General features: G+C 39.6%; 1 protein-coding gene and 1 non-coding gene across 2 annotated transcripts; one reads left to right on the top strand and one right to left on the bottom strand.

The window, feature by feature from the left end:
- The first annotated feature begins 9,241 nt into the window (after positions 1–9,241).
- On the top strand, positions 9,242–9,882 carry LOC113611889 (tRNA wybutosine-synthesizing protein 3 homolog). Its single transcript, XM_027091303.1, has 2 exons — positions 9,242–9,586; positions 9,619–9,882. The coding sequence occupies exons 1-2, from the start codon at positions 9,242–9,244 to the stop codon at positions 9,820–9,822; spliced, it is 549 nt and encodes a 182-aa protein (XP_026947104.1). The 3' UTR covers positions 9,823–9,882.
- A 9,639-nt stretch (positions 9,883–19,521) lies between these two features.
- On the bottom strand, positions 19,522–19,628 carry LOC113612010 (U6 spliceosomal RNA). Its single transcript, XR_003429692.1, has one exon. It is a non-coding gene; the product is annotated as a U6 spliceosomal RNA (small nuclear RNA).
- Between the last annotated feature and the right edge of the window lie 255 nt (positions 19,629–19,883).

Genomic DNA, 19,883 nt, shown 5'->3' with positions numbered 1-19,883 from the left:
TCAAGCAAGTCATGAAGTGCCTCAGACATTTCAGCAAGAGTTTTAAGTAGGTCAGAAAGGTTCTTAAGTGTGTCAGGACCGGTCTCAAACAGAGAGAAGAGTCTCAAATACACCAGGAAGCTCTGACGCAACTCAGTAAGGGTCTTGAATATATTAGGAAGTATCTTACCCTGAGAAGAAGAATCTCAAATACAAGGAGAATCTCTAACACCTCAGGAAGAGTCTCCAGCAGGTGGGGAGGGGTCTCAAACATGACGGTAACATCTTAAGCTAGTCACAAAGGATCACACTGTCTGGAAAAGTCTTAAATATGTAAGGAATTTTCTCAGGAAACATCTCAACGATATCAGAAGGGTCTCAATCTGTCAGAAATACTGTCGAACAAATTAAGAGAGGTCTCATCCGGTCAAGAAGGCTCACGTAGTATGGTAGAGTCTCAAACTTGTGAGAGAGTGTCTTTTTTAAAATAACACTTTAAAATTTATTTATTTATTTATTTATTTTTGGCTGTGGCGGGTCTTAGTTGTGGCACATGGGCTCTTCGTTGCAGTGCGTAGGCTTCTCTCTAGTTGTGGCACGTGGGCTCTTCGTTGCAGTGCGTAGGCTTCTCTCTAGTTGTGGCACGTGGGCTCCAGAGTGTGTGGGCTCAAGAGCACATGGGCTCAGTAGTTGCGGCGTGCAGGCTTAGTTGCCCCGTGGCATGTGGGATCTCAGTTCCTGGACCAGGGATCGAACCCATGTCCCCTGCATTGGAAGGTGGATTCTTAACCACTGGACCAACAGGGAAGTCGCCGTGAGTGTCTTAAACAGACAAGAAGAGTCTATCTGAAGGTAGTTAGGAAGAGTTTTACATTCACCAGGAAGGGTCTCAGAGACAGGAAGAATCTCAAATACTTCAGGAATGGTCTCAAACGATTAAGAAAGGATTTTAAAATGGTCAGGAAGGGGAATTCCCTGGCAGTCCAGTGGTTAGGACTCGGTGGTTTCACTGCCGGGGCCTGGGTCCAATACCTGGCTGGGGAACTAAGATCCCACAAGCCACGAAGCGTGGCCAAAAAAAAAAAAAGACAAAAAAACTTGTCAGGAAGGGTCTCAAATGAATCAGGATGAATTTCAAGTATCTCAGGAAGGGTTTAAAATACATCAAGAAGTTTCTCAGTACTTTGAGAAGAGTCTCAAATATGTTAGGAAGGATTTTTTTTTTCATTATTGTTTTTTTTGGCCATGCCACACAGCTTGTGGGATCTTAGTTCCCTGACCAGGGATTGAACCCTGGCCACTGGCAATGGACGCTTGGAGTCCTAATCACCGGACCACCAGGGAATCCCCAGGAAGGATTGTAAATAAGGCTGGAAATGCCTCCAATATCTCAGCAAGGGTCTCCACCATACAAGAATGGTTCCAATACATCACTAAAGAGCTCAAACACTCAGGAAGATTTTAAAACATGTTTCAAAGCCATTAGGAAGGGTCTCAAATACATCAGGCTCAAACAAGTCTGGACAGTGTTAAATAGACAGCATCTCAAACTCAGAGGGAGTCTCAAATGTATCAGGAAAAGGCTCACACAGGTTAGTAATAGTCTTAAATATGTCAGGAAAATTCTCATATACCTCAGCAAGGATCGCAACTAGTCAGGAAGGGTCTCACACATGTCTGGGAGGCTTTCCAAGAGTCAGAAAGGCTGTGAGACGAGCGAAGAAGGGTGCCAAAGTCATCAGAAAGAGTCTCCAACAGTCCAAAAGGGTCTCAGAAATGTCAAGCAGGGCCTCTTACTTGTAAGGGTGTTTCTCAAACAGGCAGGCAGGGTCTCAAATATGTTGGAAAGTTGTTTCCCCAAAAGTCAGTATCTGATTGTAATCAGGAAGAGTTTTAAGTACATTAGTAAGGATCTCAGAACCAGGAAGAGTCTCAGGTACTTCGGGAATGGTCTCAAACAGCTCAGCAAGAGTTTCAAACAAGTCAGAAATGTTTTCAAATATATCAGGAAGAGTCTCAGAAAAATAGGGAAGGGTCTTAAACTGGTCAGAAAGGGTCTCAGATTCCTCAGGTAGAGTTTAAAATACATACAAAATGGTCTCCAATAGACAGTCTCAAAAATGTCGAAAAGAATTTCAAACAAGTTAGGATGAGTCTCAAATGTGTCAGGAAGGGTTTCAAATAAATTAAGGAGTCTTTCAAGACATCAGGAAAAGTCTCAAGTAGGTTAGGAAGTGTCTCACGTATGTCATAAAAGGTCTCAACCATGCAGGAATTGTTCACATACATCAGCAAGGGTCTCAAGCATGACAGGAAGTGGCTCAAACAGTCAAGAAGAGTTTCAAACATGTTAGGAAGGGGCTCAGATATGTCAGGAAGTAGCTCAAAACAAGTCAGGAACAGTCTTAAAGTAGTCAGGAAGGGTCTCAAACACACCAGGAGAAGTAGGAAACATTTCAGGAATAGTCCTAAATACATCTGGAAGCATCTCAAAAGGCAGAGTCTCAAATAGAAAAGTTCTCAGACCTCTTAGGAAGCATCTCATTAAGTCAGATAGGGTCTCAAACATGTCGGAAATGGTCTCAAATAAGTCAAGAAGGGTCTCAAATATGTCAGGAAGGATCTCATACTCAGTTAGGCATTGACAGTAAGTCATGAAGAGTCTCAAATAAGAAGAATCTAATACACATCAGAAAGAAACTAAAACAACTTAGGAGTGCTGCCACATAGTCATAAAGACTGTCAAAACAAGTCAGGAAGGGTCTCAAATACTGTAGGTACAATCTCAAACAAGTTATCTCTGACACCTCAAAAAGTGTCTCAAAAATGTCAAGAAGAGATTCAAACAGTCAGAAACGGTTTCAAGCAAGCCAGGAAGGGGTCAGATATATGCAAGGGTCTCAAATGTGTCATGAATGTTCTCAAACAAGCCAGGAAGAGTCTCAAACATGGCAGGAAGATCTCAGGAAGCGTTTTCATTACCTCAGGAAGGGTCTCAGTCAGGAAGAGTCTCAACAAGTCAAGAAGTGTCTCAGGGTTTCCCTGGTGGCACAGTGGTTGAGAGTCCGCCTGCCGATGCAGGGAACACGGGTTCGTGTCCCGGTCCGGGAAGATCCCACATGCCGCGGAGCGGCTGGGCCTGTGAGCCATGGCCGCTGAGCCTGTGCGTCCGGAGCCTGTGCTCCGCAACGGGAGAGGCCACAGCAGTGAGAGGCCCACGTACCGCAAAAAAAAAAAGTGTCTCAAATATTTTTGGAAGGGTCACAAACAGAAAGAGAGAGTTTCAAATAATCAACCTAGTTCTCTAAAATGTCAGGAAGCCTCCAACAAGTAGCGAAGGATCTGAAACATGTCCGGAAGAGGATGAAATACATGAGGAATTTTCTCAAGTCAGTCAGGGGCTCAGACATCTTAGGAAGAGTCTCAAGCATGTCAAGAAGTTTCTCACATAGTGACAAAGGCTGTCAAACAAGTCATGAAGGGTCACAAACACGTCAGTAGGGTCTGAAATATGTCAGATGGGGTCTCCAACATGGCAGGTATCATCTCAAACAAGTTAGGAAGCATCTAAAATTGTCCAGAAGAGTTTTAAATATGTGAGTCTAAAACAGAGAGGAAGAATCTCAACACATCAGGAATGGTCTTAAACACACCAGGAAAGTTCTCGAACAAGTCTGGAAGAGTCTCAAATCAGCATGGGTCTCCAAGTTGTCAAAGTTTTAGATATATTGGGAAGGATCTCAGACAGACAGGAAGAGTCTTAAATATGTTGGGGATTGTCTCAAATGTATCAGGAAGCATGTCAAAGTCCTCAGGACTAGTCTCAAATACATCAGGATGGGTCTCAAGTCCATCAGGAGGTATCCCAATCAAATCAGGAATGATCTCAAATATGTCAGAAAGCTCTGACATGAAAAGATAGGTCTGAAACAAGTTAGGGATGGTCTCAAACATGTCGGGAAGAGTCTTGAACAAGTTAGGAAGGCTCCCATACAAATCAGGAAGGGTATCTAATTCATCAGACAGAGTCTGAAACAAGTCAGGAAGGGCTTAAATAAGTCAGAAAGAGTCTTTAAAAGTCAGACATCTTCTCAGATATGTCAGCAAGGGTCTTAGCTTAGACAAAGACAGTTCATTTCTAAGGAAATGATTTCACCCACTTGTGTATCATCACGATGATTCTGAGCCTCTAGCTGTATGCTCTGATGTGCTCAGAACTTCAGATAGGGCCAGAAACATGTGGCCATTCCATCCTCTCCATCCCCTCCCTCCCATATTTGCTTTATGGCCAGTTGATACAATGCCAGACTCTTCTGACATAACTTCCAGGTCATGGTCTAAGAGCCAGTATTTATTTCCTTCTCCATATATTTATATCACAGCTGTCAGCTGGGATCTTTTCAACAGCAAAATGACTCCAAGCTTAGAAGCACCTAAGGGTTTTTTTTTTTTAAGGCCTTTTGGTTTGTTTGTTTGGTCATTTGTTTTTTGATAAGCTATGCTAAAATTAATAGCACTTAACAATTCTGCACAAAGAAATTTAGTGAGCAAAAACTGCCATCAGTTTTTTGCTTTATAGGAAGCCAGGAAGGGGTCTTGTATAGAAATTAAACGGTGGCGTGCTTGTGATTGCAGTTTACATCCTCTTCCAGTGGAAAATAAACACAGTGTTCAGCATGGCTGGATTCCCCGCTTCCTTGTTTATAGAGGTGACTGGGTGTCTTTATCAATCATTTGTTTACTGTAAGTGTTCCAATTAGAAGCAAAGCTCTTTAGGTAAAATTCACATTGCCCAAGCTTGCCCCTAACTTTGCATTTATTAGCTCTAGGAAATATTTCTTACCCAAACTTTGTGTTTGTATAATGTGCAGTAAATGAAAACAAACAATCACCTCTCCTGGACAGTGTTTTAGCTAATATCAGAGAATACATGAGAGTCAGCAATTGTTGGTCAAAGGATAAGAGAAGAAATATGTGGAAAGCTGTTATGCCTTGGAACTAAAGAATTAAGGAAAGAATACCTTGGAAGGGAATGCTAATATTTCCTCAAGTCTCCAGAATTATTGCCTGGGAGAACAGTATTGAATTACAATTTGTCAAATTAATAACCATAAAAATTAAAAATAGATGACCTAATTTGGTCTCATAAATTATTTTTGAGAACCACTGACTCATGCCAAGGTGTTTCTGCAGTGAAGACTTGGTCCTGCCCTGGTTTCTCCTCTCACTGGTGAGGGGCTAGCGGCTGCCTAGCCCCTCCGATTCCCCAGGCCCTGTCTTAGTCTGCAGAGAAGCAAGGAAAGTATCAGCCAGTGTGGTCCAATTACCTTCTAGAGACATATATGAGTACATTTTTTGGTGTGATTCTTGGAATCTATATTTTTATCTATGGACCAAGTACTGAGGAAACAGGAACACTTGGTGGTGGATTAAAGAGGGCTGCAAATTCTTTGCCCCTGTCTGCATTGAGAGGTAGAGTTTATTTCCCCTACCATTGTGTCTGAACAGGGCTTGCCACTCTTTAACCAACAGAATGTGGCAGAAGTGACCCTGTGCCAGTTGCACGCCCTGAGAACTGGCAGCTTCCTCTTCGCTCTTGGGCACTTCCTCCACCATCAAGTGAGAAGCCCGAGTGACATGGAGAGGCCATGCATAGATGCTGTGGACAACAGCCCTAGCTGAGCTTTCAGCCAACGGTTGACATCAACTGCTGGCCGTCTGTGTGAGTCGTCTTGGTTGTTCCAGCCCAGTTCAACCACCAGATGACTGTAGTCCCAGCTGACAGCAGACAGAGTAGAAGCAGCTCCCAGCTGATCCAAGTGAACCCACAATAGATAACTGAAACAATTAAGCATTAGCTGCCTCTGATATCTATGGAGCACGGCCAGCCACTGTGCCAAGTGCTGAGTGCTTTGTATTCTCTATCTTATTTAATCCCCCCAAGCGACCCCAGGTGAGAGCTATTATTATGATGCCTGCTTGACCAGTGAAGAAATTGAGCTTTGAGCTTCAGAAATGTTAAGTATCTGGCAAAGTTAGTGAATACTGGTGCTAGAACTCAAACTCAGGCTTGCAATAAACCGTAATGGAAAAGAATACGAAAATGAATATGTACACACACACACACACACCCCGAATCACTTTGCTGTATACCAGAAACACAACACAACATTGTAAATCAACTATACTTCAATTAAAAAAAAAAAACAAACCGCAGACCCAATTTCAAAGCGTGCCTCTCTGCCGTCCAAATGATCTGCTTTAGTCAGATTAGGCAAGAAGGAATTCCCATAAACTTTACTAGGCAAAAAACATACGGATTTATATGGAAAAAACATACTCAAGCCTCAACTCAATGCTCCAAAGAACACTTAAAAAACCCCTTTTTACTCTGGAACATTTCCAAACATATATACTAGTACGACAGTGTATGAACCACCATGTACCCATCACGTGGTTTCAACAATTACGAACAGATGACCAATCTTGTTTCATCTACATTCCCAACTACGTTTTTCACCCCACCATGACATTATCTTAAAGCAAATCCCAGACATTATGTCTTCTCGTCTGTAAATATTTAAGTATGTATCTCTAAAGATAAAAACTTTTTCCCCCAAGCATAACCCTTATCACAGCTAAAAAATATTGACAGTTTAAAAATATCATTTATATCCAGTCAGTGTTCAAAATCTTCCACATTATCTCATAGTTATTTGTTTTAATAGTTGGTTTCTTCAAACGAGGAACCAGACAGCGTCCCTCATTGCATGTGGTTAATGTATCTCAAGTCTTTTTGATAGGTTACTCCTTCCTCTTATATTGTTGCTATTTGTTTGCAGAAAAAAATGGACACATCTGCTCTGGCAAATTTCCCACAGTCAGTATTTGGCCGATTGTATCCATGTCTCCAGTGTCATTTAATATGTTCCTTTAAACCCTGTGTTTCCTATAAAGTGGCAGTTAGGTTTACAGGCTTGATCAAATTCAGGTTTGATTTTACTGGCAAGAATACTTCATAGTATCCAGTCTTATATTTAGGTCTTTAATCCATTTTGAGTTTATTTTTTTGTATGGTGTTAGAGAATGTTCTAATAAATGAACTTATATACAAAACAGAAATAGACCCACAGACATAGGAAACAAACTTATGGTTACCAAAGGGGAAAGGGTGAGGGAGGGATAAATTAGGAGTTTGGGATTAGCATATGCACACTACTATGTATAAAATAGGTAACCAAAAAGGACTTACTGTACAGCACAGGAAACTACACTCAATATTTTGTAATAACCGATAAGGAAAACAAATCTGGAAAAAAAAATATGTGAATCACTTTGCTGTACACCTGAAACACACAACATTGTAAATCAACTATATTTCAATTAAAAAATATATTTTGTAAGTAGTACTGTGTACTTCCTTTTGCACCGTATCAGGAGGCCTGTGACGTCTGGCTGTCCCATTTTTAGTGATGCTAAGATTAATCATCAGATTCTGGTGCTGTTAGTCCCTCTTTTAAAGTTTCCATCAGCCTTTCACCTGATGGAAAACATTGCCTTGATCCATTATTTCATTAGGGCTTACAAATTTGTGAGCTTCTAATTGTCATTTCTTCTGCCTTTATTAGTGGGAATTTTTCTGTAATAAAGAACTTTCTTTTATCAACTGTTTGGATACCCTGAAGTACAGTTCATATAAGAAAGGCAGAATAATTCGTTATTCGTTACCTTTATTCACCAATATTGTCTAAAGATGACCAAAGAGCTTTTTAGAAAAATCATTACGAGCCTATGGATTTTTAGCATATGTCATGTATTTCAATTCATTACATTCATTTTTTAATTCCTCACTTTTAACCATTTCATTGAGATTATAATTCACATACCATACAATTCACCCATTTAAAATGCACAATTCAATGGTTTTTAGTGTATTCACAGAGTTGTGCAATCATTACCATAATACAATTTTAGAACATTTTCATTCTGCCAAAAAAGAAACCCTATACCCGTTAGCAGTTGCTCCCCAGCCTGCCCAAGGCTCCAACAACCCTACGCAACCACTGATCTACTTTCTGTTTCTATTGATTTGCCTATTCTCGACATTTCCTTTAAATGGAATTGCACCACATGTAGCCTTTGGCTTCCTTCCCTGAGTATAATGTTTTCAAGGTTAATCCATGCTGTACATTTTAGCACCAAAATATATTCCATTGTATGGATGAACCACATTTGTTTACTCGTCATCAGTTGATGGACCTTTGGGTTTGTAGAGGGTTGAATGGTGGCCTCCAAAAAGATATGGCCATCTCTTAACCCCTGAAACCTGTGAACATGACCTTATTTGGAAAAAGCTTCTTTGCAGATGTAATTAAGTTAGGGATCTCAAGATGAGATCATCCTAGTGTGCCCTAAATCCAGTGACAAATATCCTTATAAGAGACACATAGAGGAGAGAGAGAGAGAGAGAGAAGGAGGAGACATGTAAAGATCAAGGCAGAGATTGGATTGATGGGGTCACAATAAGCCAAGGAACCACTGGAGACACCAACAGCTGAAAGAGGCAAGGAAGGATTCTGCCCTAGAAACTTCAGAGGGAGCACAGCCCTACCAGCACTTTGATTTCAGACTTCTGGCTTCCAGAACTGTGAGAGAATAAATTTCTGTTGTTTTTAGCCGCCCTGCAGCCTTAGGAAACAAATACAAGGTTATTTTCACTTTTTGGCTATTATGAATAATGTTGCAATGAACATTCACATACAAGTTTTTGTTCAGACGTATGTTTTCATTTCTCTTGGGTATATACCTAGGAGTGGAATTGCTGGATCATATGGTAACTGTATGTTTAACATTTTGAGCAACTACCAAATTGTTTTCCAAAGCAGCTGCACCATTTTACATTCCCACCAACAACATATAAGGGTCTCAATTTCTCCACATCGTCACCAACACTTATTATCATGTGTATTTTTGATTATAGCTAGCCTGTTGGGTGGAAAGTGGTATCTCATTGTGGTTTTGATTTGCATTTTTCTAATGACTAATGATATTGAGCATCTTTTCACGTTCTTCCCCCACCCCAGTTTTGAGGTATCTTTTCACATTTTTAGTGGCGTGTACATCTTCTTTTGAGAAATGTCTACTCAGATCCTCTAGAGTTTGGACATTTCTGGCCACCACTGGCTTCGATATGGCTGCCCCCAGGGAAAGGCGAGGCTAGTGTGAAAGTGCAGACCCTAACTCCCTCCTTGCACGGATAGTAATGCAGCGTTCAAGAGATGGAAGGTGCAAGTGTCTGAGCAAAGTGGGCCTCAGTTGGAAAGGCAGTGTGGACGAGGATGTGGTAGAGCTTGTGCAGCCCTTGACTGGGCGAGAACAGTTTTTCACTGCCAGTTCCTGCGCTGGCTGCATCATCCTCCTAGACGGGGGTATAAATGGTTTTGAGGTTCAGAAACAAAACCGTTGCTGGCTACTGGTTACACACAAACTGTACGTGAAAGATGACGTGATTGTAGCCCTAAAGAAAGCGAATGGTGGTGCCGTTTTGAAATTTGAACCACTTGTTCTTCATGTGCAGCGTCAACAGTTGCAGGATGCACAGATTCTGGTAAAATTTTGTGATTGTACTTGAATTTATAGCATTCAGTGGCAATAGATTCTGCTTTCAGGAACTCTGGCATAATAGTGGGAAAGAGAGGAAAGACTGTGTTGGCTGTCCAGAGCACACATGGCTTAGAAGTTCCATTAAGCCATAAAGGAAAACTGATGGTGACAGAGGAATATACTGACTTCCTGTTAAAGATAAGCAAATCAAAAAATGGAGGAAAGCAAGAAGAGAATTGAAAGGTTTTCTGCCTATAACATGCTTTGTAAAAAGAAACTATTTCTACTACCTCACATCCCAAAGAGAAAAATAACTCATCATATACTCATAAGAAAAAAAGAAACCCAGAAAAAGCACATGGCAAATGTATTACTGAAGGAAGTGATAAATAACTTGAAAATGATGAGCACGATGATCCAGGAATCAGGGTGTAACTGTCTTCCCTGAAGACTGCTGAGATTTGGTTCCAAAGTGTCTTGGTAGAATAATGTTTCTAATAGATTTTATAAAGTTGCTCTATATAAGAGTATTTTAGTCTGTTGAGTGTATCAGCCTGTCAGAAAAGCAAGATTTAATTTTTTCCTATATTTTAGAGAAACCCTTAGCTTTAAAAAATACCTGTGTATAATATTTGCTCTTAAATACCATCTTTTTTAGTCACATAGTCATTGAAAACATAAAATTATGATTTTTAATGCCAAAAAAAAGATCCTCTGCTCATTTTTAGGTTGGGTTGTCTTTTTATTATTGAGTTTTAAGAGTTTCTTTTTTTTAAAAACATATTCTGGATATAAGTCCCTTCTTAAGGATATATTTGCAAAATTTCCTTCTGTCCTTTGTCTTCTCACTTTCTTGATAGTAGTGTTTGCAGCACAAAAGATTTTAGTTTTGGTATTGTTTAATTTCTCTCTTCTGTTGTTGTTGCTTGTGCTTTTGGTGTTGTATCTAAGAATCCATTGCCTAACCCTAGGTCATGAAGATTTACTCCTATATTTTCTTCTAAGAGTTTTACAGATTAAACTCTTACATTTAGGTCTTTAATCCATTTTCAATTAATTTTTGGTGTATGTTGTGAGGTAAGTGTCCAACTTCATCCTTTTGCAAGTGGATATCTAGATGTCCCAGCACCGCTTCTTTTTTAAAAATTTTTTAAAAATTTTATTGAAGTATAGTTGATTTACAATGTTTCAGGTGCACAGCAAAGTGATTCAGATATATATATTCTTTTTCAGATTCTTTTCCATTATAGGTTATTATAAGATATTGAATGTAGTTCCCTGTTGTTTCCAGATATTGAGTACAGTTCCCTGCTGTTTATCTATTTTATATATCTGTAAATCCCAAATTCAAAATTTATCCCTCCCCCTTTCCTCATTGGTAACCATAAGTTTGTTTTCTATGTCTATGAGTCTATTTCTGTTTTGTAAATAAGTTCATTAGTATCATTTTTTAACATTCCACATGTAAGTGATTTCATATGGTATTTGTCTTTGACTTACTTCACTTAGTATGATAACCTCTAGGGCCATCCATGTTGCAGCAAATGGCATTATTTCATTCTTTTTTGTAGCTGAGTAATATTCCACTCTATATATGTATCACATCTTCTTTATCCATTCTTCTGTCAATGGACATTTAGGTTGCTTCCATGTCTTTGCTATTGTAAATAGTACTGCTATGAACACAGGGGGCCAGCACCATTTCTTGAAAAGACTCTTCATTTCCCATTAAATAGTCTTGGCATGCTTGTTGAAAATTGTTTGACTGTAAGTGAATGGGTTTATTTCTGGATTCTCAGTTCTATTGCATTGATCTATATGTCTGTCTTTATTCCAGTGTCACACTGTCTTGATTATAAGTTTTGTAGTAAGTTTTAAAATCAGGAAATGTGAGTCTTCCAACTTTGTTCTTCTTTTTCAAGGTTTTGGCTATTGTGGGTCTCTTGCATTTCCATATGAATTTTAGGATTAGCTTGTCAATTACTGCAAAAAAGCAAGCTGGGATATTGACAGGTATTGCACTGGATCTGTAGATCACTTTGGGAAGTATTACTACCTTACCCATAAACATGTGATAAGTTTTCATTTATTTAAATCTTTAATCTTTCAACAATGTTGTGTAATTTTCAGTGTATAAGTTTTACACTTCTTTTGTTAAATTTATTCCTAAGTATTATTTGATGCTGTCATAAATGGAATTGTTTATTTTCAGAGTGTTTATTGCTAGTGTATAGACGTACAGTTGGGTTTTGTTTATTGATCTTGTATCCTGCAATCTTGCTGAACTATTAGTTCTAATAGTTTTTTAGGGGATTTCTGAGGATTTTCTATTTACGAGATCATGTCATGTGCAAATAGAGATATTTTTACTTTTTCCTTTCCTGGCTCTTATTTCTTTTTCTTGCCAAATTGTCCTGGATAGAACCTCCAGTACAATGTTGAATGGAAGTGTTAGGAGCAGACCTTCTTATCTTATTCCTGACTTCAGGATCATTGTTCTTTTTAATGTTCAAATTGTTCCATCTTTAGCAAGTAGAACCCCTTAAAATTGATTACTGTGCCCTTTTGACATCCATAATATTTGATAGCTTCCATGTTTTCTGTTTTAATAGCTTATCTTGTATATATCCTGGTCCAGGGAGTCCTAGTTATTTTTACTGGGTAAAGTATATATATCATACACACTAATAGTTTCAAAAAAGCAATAGTAGAATCATCACTAAAAGTTTAAGATTTTCTAAAATTTCTTTTGTCTATAGGATATATCCCACAAGAGATGTACAGTCAACACTATATATTTTAAATTATTTGACATAATTTAAAAAATTTAATTGAGGTATAATTGACATATAACATTATATATGTTTCAGATGTACAGATTTGATATTTGTATGTATTGTGAAATGACCATCACAATAAGTCTCGTTAACATCTGCCACCATACATAGTTACAAACATTTTTTTTCTTGTGATGAGGACTTTTAAGATCTGCTCTCTTGGCCACTTTCAAATATGCTATACAGTATTATTAACTGTAGTCACCATGTTTTATGTTACATCCCCATGATTTAATTATTTTATAGCTGGAAGTTTGTACCTTTTGACACCCTTCACTCACTTCTCTCACCCCTAGCCTCCATCCCCCACCTCTGGCAATCACCAATCTCTTATCTGTATTTATGAGCTTGGTTTGTTGTTGTGTTGTTTCTAAATTCCACATGTAAGTGAGATCATACGGTGTTTGGCTTTCTCTGTCTGATTTATTTCACTTAGTATAATGCCCTCTAGGTCCATCCATATTGTTGCAAATAGCAGGATTTCGTTCTCTTTTTATGGCTAAATAGTATTCCATTGTGTGTGTGTGTGTGTGTGTGTGTGTGTGTGTGTTTGTGTGTGTATGTGTGTGATCAACAGACATACAACATTAACTTCTGATCAACTGGCTATTCATCAGAGATTCCCATGACCCGCTCCTTAGGTTTGATTAATTTGTTAGAACAGCTCACAGAACTCAGGAAACCTGTTCACTCACTAGATTACAGGTTTACTACAAAGGATATTAAAGGATATGAATCAACAGTCAGATAAAGAAATACACAGGACGAGGTCCTGACCAAGGGAGCTTCTGTCCTCGTGGAGTTTGGGGCCCAGCGTGGGTCACATGGAAGCATTCTGGTTGCCCAACCTGGAAGCTCTACAAACCCCCTCCTTTTGGGGTTTTTTTGGAAGCTTCATTAGATACGCATGATTGATTAACGCATTGGCTATTGGCAGTTGAGTCAGCATCCAGCCCCTCTCCCCTGCCCGGAAATCAGGTGGTGGGACTGAAAGTTCCACCCCCTCTATTCTTGGTTGGCTTCCCTAGTAGCCCCCATCTTTAGGTGCTCTCCAAAGTCACCTCATTAACATGAACCCAATTGTGGTAGAAAGGGGCTTGTTGTGAATAACAAGACACCCATTGCACCTTAATGTCTCTGAAGGAAACTGAGGGCAAGAGAACGAATATTTTAATGAAAGATGTTCCTATTGTTCTTATTGCTCAGGAAATTCCAAGGGTTTGGGTAACTATGAGCGAGGAACTGTGGATGAAGACCAAATGTATGTGAGAAATGTATTTTGGTCATCTGAATGACCAAATTGCTATATTTCTTCTAAATCATAGTATTGTAGAAATCAACATCAAGTCTAAACTCTTCAAGATGGTCTGTGTGCTCCCTCACCAAAGCCATAGCATAGCAAAGGTACAGCAGCACATAACCCAGCACCACAAATTTGCTCACGCGGACTTTTCCTTTGTCAAAAAATACAACGATTGGGGCTTCCGTGGTGGCGCAGTGGTTGAGAGTCCACCTGCTGATGCAGGGGACGCGGGTTCGTGTTCTGGTCTGGGAGGATCCCACATGCTGCGGAGCGGCTGGGCTCATGAGCCATGGCCACTGGACCTGCGCATCCCAAGCCTGTGCTCCTCAACGGGAGAGGCCACAACAGTGAGAGGCCCGCGTACCGCAAAAAAGAAAAAATACAAAACAAAACAAAAACAAACAAAAACTACAACGATTGGCTGAATTAAAGTTCCTCTTTTCCTTATATATCGGTCAATGATTTCAGATTTAAGTGGCTTAATCATTACCTTAGGAAACCTAACATTTCTGGCATTTTTCTTTAGGATAATTCATACGTAAAATTTAAACTTTCCCTTCCTTGGTCAATGTATCAGTTAGGATTAGATTCCACAGCATGTAATAGAAACCCAGAGTACAGTGGCTTAAACATGATAGGGGTTTATTTTTTTTTCTCCCATGAAGGGAGTTCCGGAGTAGGCATCCAGGGCTGATATGGCAGCTCTACACACATCTAGGACCCAGGACCCTTCTTTCTGCTCCCCTATATTTGGTGCATGGCTCCCAACATCAAGATTGCTTCACAGTCCCTGATGGCTGTTGCAACTCAGCCATTATATATACACATTCAAGGCCATAGGCAGGAGGAAAGGGCAAGGGCAAAAGGTTAAATCACTTGCATTAGTCAGTTTTCTTTACAAAGCTTTCTCAGAAGTCTCACGCAATGACTTTTGCTTTCACCCTATCAGCCATCAATATCTGCAGGGAAAGCTGGAAAAGTATTGTTTTAAAGCTAAGCGCATTGCCACCCCCAATAATATAGGGTTTCTGTTCATAACAAAGAAAGGGAGAATGAACAGTGGATAGGTAACTAGCAATCTGTGTCACAGTCTGTCAACCTCAAGAATTGTAATTTTGTGAATTGCTTGTAGCACATTCTGAACACTGCCACTTTAAGACAACAGGACCCTTCCATAGGGTCCCATCACAGGGGAGGACTTTCCACAGCACTTTGTCCAAAGCCATCCTGGTTGCATCCTATTTCTGCTACCTTGCTTCTTGCCAGCGCTGTGACCCTACTGCCTCTTCTCTTGCTTGGATTTGGTGACTCACACACTGATGCCACTCTGGGCTCCTGTTTGTGCCACTCAGCCTGCTGACCCTCCCCTCATTTCTGATCTTAACTCCTATCCCATTTCCAATTTTACCATTCCCAGGTGGTCCCTGACCCCTTCAAACATCCAGCCTTTCATAAGGAATAAGTTCCAGTCCTAATGGCTGACAGTTACCATATCCATCTATGTGTTTTTCTATGAAATCGTAGCCCCCAAATGTTGTGGAATTTTTAATAACTAAGGGTAAATTGCTTCGTGGAAAGAGCACCAAACTAGCAGGCAGGAGACTTGGGTTCTACACCTTCATTCTTAATTCTTCAACCAATAGTTTTTTGAGCAATTACTTTGTGTGAGTCACTGACCCAGCTCTGCTACTAATTCAGTGTGAGGGCTGGGGGATGTCACTTCACCTCTTTTTTTCTTTCCTGGACTAAATGAACTTGAAGGCTCTTTTAGCTTGTGCTCTTCTAGAAGCGGACCCTGAGACGAGGATTTAGAGGAGTTGTGGTCAGATGTTTTGTAGCACGTCCTCCAATGGGGATGTGTTTGGTGTTTTTTCTCATGATTAGACTGGAGTTACAGGTTTTGGGGAGAAAGACCATAGAGGTAAAGTGCAGTTCTCATTACATCATATCACGTGTACAAACTATCAACATGACATCACTATTAGTGTTGACCTTGACCACCAGGCTGATATAGTGTTTGTCAGATTTCTCTACCATAAAGCTGCTCCTTCCTCCCGCCCTGCCCTGCCTTTCCATACTCTTCTCTTTGTAAGGACATTACTATATACCGCCGACACTTAAGGAGTTGGGAGATACACTCTACCTCCTAAAGGGCGGAGTATCTACATAAATTACTTGGAATTCTTCTGCACAGGGACATTTGTCTCTTCTTCCCCACTTACCTATTTATCTATTCAATCATTTATATCATGAGTATGAACTCATGAATATATGGGTTATAATCCAGTAGTACTTTATTTTGTTACTCGAATTGTTCTAGCTTTGGCTACTGGGAGCTCTTTCAGTTCTTAGTTCCTTGACCAGGGATCGAACCTGTGCCCCTGCAGTGGAAGCACAGTCTTAACCGCTGGACTGCCAGGGAAGTCCCTGACTCCTTGTCCTTTAGCCATACCCCTTGTGTGTGTGTGTGTGTGTGTGTGTGTGTGTGTGTGTGTGTGTGTTCAGCGCTACCTTACCTTCTGGCACTACAAGATGCTCTAGGCTTATTTTGTATATCCCCTGCCCCAGCTCTAGAATCAGCCATTTCTGCAAAGAGCCTGGGTGCCTTCTTTTGTTTTTAAATTAGAAAATGGTATTAGAAACCAATATCTAGGCACTAGGTGTGTTCATTGTTACTAGTTCATCATTGCTTCTTAGCATTCTCAGCTGATGGAGTAAGGAAACGTTTGTATACTAACCAATGTATATCTACATATCTATAAATAGTTCTATATGTATTCATCTATATCGATATTAAGCTAAACATATCTCCATACTGATGTCTCCAAGTTTAATCCAGTACCAAAAGGATTATTCTAGCCTTCTTCTCTTGCTTGTCTGGAACCTTCCCCTCTAATGGCGAGAAACCTGGCTTCCAGGATCTACCATCTATTTGCTTAATTGCTCATGTCCAGGATACACGTACAGCAGCATTAGAATTGTTAACCTCTACCCTCCATGGGAAAACACTTTATCAACCAGAATGTGCTGCTTATACACAGTTTCGTTTGTTTTTAGTCTTATAGTATCTACTCCTTTCCAAAGTTACTTAGGAACTTACCTTTTTTCCCACCCCCCTCAGTGCAGTTATTTCATACATTTGTAATGTAGTTAGATTCTTTTGTCACAGTCTGTATTCCATCTAGGGATCCCTAGACCTCCTAAATGACTTTTTTTTTTTTTTTTACATCTTTATTGGAGTATAATTGCTTTACAATGGTGTGTCAGTTTCTGCTTTATAAAAAAGTGAATCAGTTATACATATATATATGTTCCCATATTTCTTCCCTCTTGTGTCTCCCTCCCTCCCACCCCTCCAGGCGGTCACAAAGCACTGAGCTGATCTCCCTGTGCTATGCGGCTGCTTCCCACTAGCTATCTACTTTACGTTTGGTAGTGTATAGATGTCCATGCCTCTCTCGCGCTTTGTCACAGCTTACCCTTCCCCCTCCCCACATCCTCAAGTCCATTCTCTAGTAGGTCTGTGTCTTTATTCCTGTCTTACCCCTAGGTTCTTCATGACATTTTTTTCCCTTAAATTCCATATATATGTGTTAGCATACGGTATTTGTCTTTCTCTTTCTGACTTACTTCACTCTGTATGACAGACTCTAGGTCTATCCACCTCATTACAAATAGCTCAATTTCGTTTCTTTTTATGACTGAGTAATATTCCATTGTATATATGTGCCACATCTTCTTTATCCATTCATCCGATGATGGACACTGAGGTTGTTTCCATCTCCGGGCTATTGTAAATAGAGCTGCAATGAACATTTTGGTACATGACTCTTTTGGAATTATGGTTTTCTCAGGGTATATGACCAGTAGTGGGATTGCTGGGTCATATGGTAGTTCTATTTGTAGTTTTTTAAGGAACTTCCATACTGTTCTCCATAGTGGCTGTACCAATTTACATTCCCACCAGCAGTGCAAGAGTGTTCCCTTTTCTCCACACCCTCTCCAGCATTTATTGTTTCTAGATTTTTTGATGGCCATTCTGACAGGTGTGAGATGATATCTCATTGTAGTTTTGATTTGCATTTCTCTAATGATTAATGAAGTTGAGCATTCTTTCATGTGTTTGTTGGCAGTCTGTATATCTTCTTTGGAGAAATGTCTGTTTAGGTCTTCTGCCCATTTTGGGATTGGGTTCTTTGTTTTTCTGTTATTGAGCTGCTTATAAATTTTGGAGATTAATCCTTTGTCAGTTGCTTCATTGGCAAATATTTTCTCCCATTCTGAGGGTTGTCTTTTCGTCTTGTTTATGGTTTCCTTTGCTGTGCAAAAGCTTTGAAGTTTCATTAGGTCTCATTTGTTTATTTTTGTTTTTATTTCCATTTCTCTAGGAGGTGGATCAAAAAGGATCTTGCTGTGATTTATGTCATAGAGTGTTCTGCCTATGTTTTCCTCTAAGAGATTGATAGTTTCTGGCTTTACATTTAGGTCTTTAATCCATTTTGAGCTTATTTTTGTGTATGCTGTTAGGGAGTGATCTAATCTCATACTTTTACATGTACCTGTCCAGTTTTCTCAGCACCACTTATTGAAGAGGCTGTCCTTTCTCCCCTGTACATTCCTGCCTCCTTTACCAAAGATAAGGTGACCATATGTGCGGGGGTTTATCTCTGGGCTTTCTATCCTGTTCCATTGATCTATCTTTCTGTTTTTGTGCCAGTACCGTACTGTCTTGATTACTGTGGCTTTGTAGTATAGTCTGAAGTCAGGGAGCCTGATTCCTCCAGCTCCGTTTTTCGTTCTCAAGATTGCTTTGGCTATTCGGGGTCTTTTGTGTTTCCATACAAATTGTGAAATATTTTGTTCTAGTTCTCTGAAAAATGCCAGTGGTAGTTTGATAGGGATTGCATTGAATCTGTAGATTGCTTTGGGTAGTAGAGTCATTTTCACAATGTTGATTCTTCTAATCCAAGAACATGGTATATCTCTCCATCTATTTGTATCATCTTTAATTTCTTTCATCAGTGTCTTATAATTTTCTGCATACAGGTCTTTTGTCTCCTTAGGTAGGTTTATTCCTAGGTATTTTATTCTTTTTGTTGCAATGTAAATGGGAGTGTTTTCTTGATTTCACTTTCAGATTTTTCATCATTAGTGTATAGGAATGCCAGAGATTTCTGTGCATTAATTTTGTATCCTGCTACTTTACCAAATTCATTGATTAGCTCTAGTAGTTTTCTGGTAGCATCTTTAGGATTCTCTATGTATAGTATCGTGTCATTTGCAAACAGTGACAGCTTTACTTCTTCTTTTCCAATTTGGATTCCTTTTATTTCCTTTTCTTCTCTGATTGCTGTGGCTAAAACTTCCAAAACTATGTCGAATAAGAGTGGTGAGAGTGGGCAACCTTGTCTTGTTCTGATCTTAGTGGAAATGGTTTCAGTTTTTCACCATTGAGGATGATGTTGGCTGTGGGTTTGTCATATATGGCCTTTATTATGTTGAGGAAAGTTCCCCCTATGCCTCCTTTCTGCAGGGTATTTATCATAAATTGGTGTTGAATTTTTTCGAAAGCTTTCTCTGCATCTATTGAGATAAGCTCCCTCTGTAAGCTGTAAAGTTCTATGGGTTTTTTTTTTTTTTTTGAGAATTTGTCATAAGATTTATTTACCCAGATGGGAAATGTTTTTACAGAGGTATTCATCGTAATCTTGTTTGTAAGAGCAAAACATTGTTGAAAAAAATATCCAGTAATAGCAAAACAGATTTTGATGCATTTATGTAATGGAAAATTATGCAGATAAATATATGGAACGCTTCACAAATTTGCGTGTCATTCTTGCACAGGGGCCATGATAATCTTCTCTGTATCGTTCCAATTTTAGTATATGTGCTGCCGAAGCAAACACAGTTCTATTGGTTTTGACAAATGCATAGCGCCGTGTATCTGCCAGTATACTATCACACAGAATAGTTTCACTGACGTAAAAATCCCCTGTACTTCACTTGTTCAACCCTCCCCCTTCCTCAAACCCCTGGCAACTGCTGATCTACTTACTAGCTCTACAGTTTTGCCTTCTCCAGAATGTTATATAAATGGAACCATACAGTATGTAGCCTTTTCAGACTGGGTACTTGAACTTAGCAATATGCATTTAAGATTC

The sequence above is a fragment of the Aethalodelphis obliquidens genome, unplaced genomic scaffold, assembly GCF_003676395.1.
Source record: "Aethalodelphis obliquidens isolate GAN/ISIS:26980383/991018 unplaced genomic scaffold, ASM367639v1 scaffold71, whole genome shotgun sequence".
Taxonomy (NCBI): Eukaryota; Metazoa; Chordata; class Mammalia; order Artiodactyla; family Delphinidae; genus Aethalodelphis; species Aethalodelphis obliquidens.
The sequence above is the reverse complement of the archived record's forward strand: the minus strand, read 5'-3'. Positions and strand labels throughout refer to the sequence as shown.

Excerpts from the sequence above, each read along its gene's own strand:
- LOC113611889 (XM_027091303.1), top strand. The coding sequence starts at position 9,242 with ATGCAGCGTTCAAGAGATGGAAGGTGCAAGTGTCTGAGCAAAGTGGGC. Across the intron at positions 9,587-9,618 it reads TGCAGGATGCACAGATTCTG|CATTCAGTGGCAATAGATTC; the intron begins GTAAAATTTTGT and ends TTGAATTTATAG.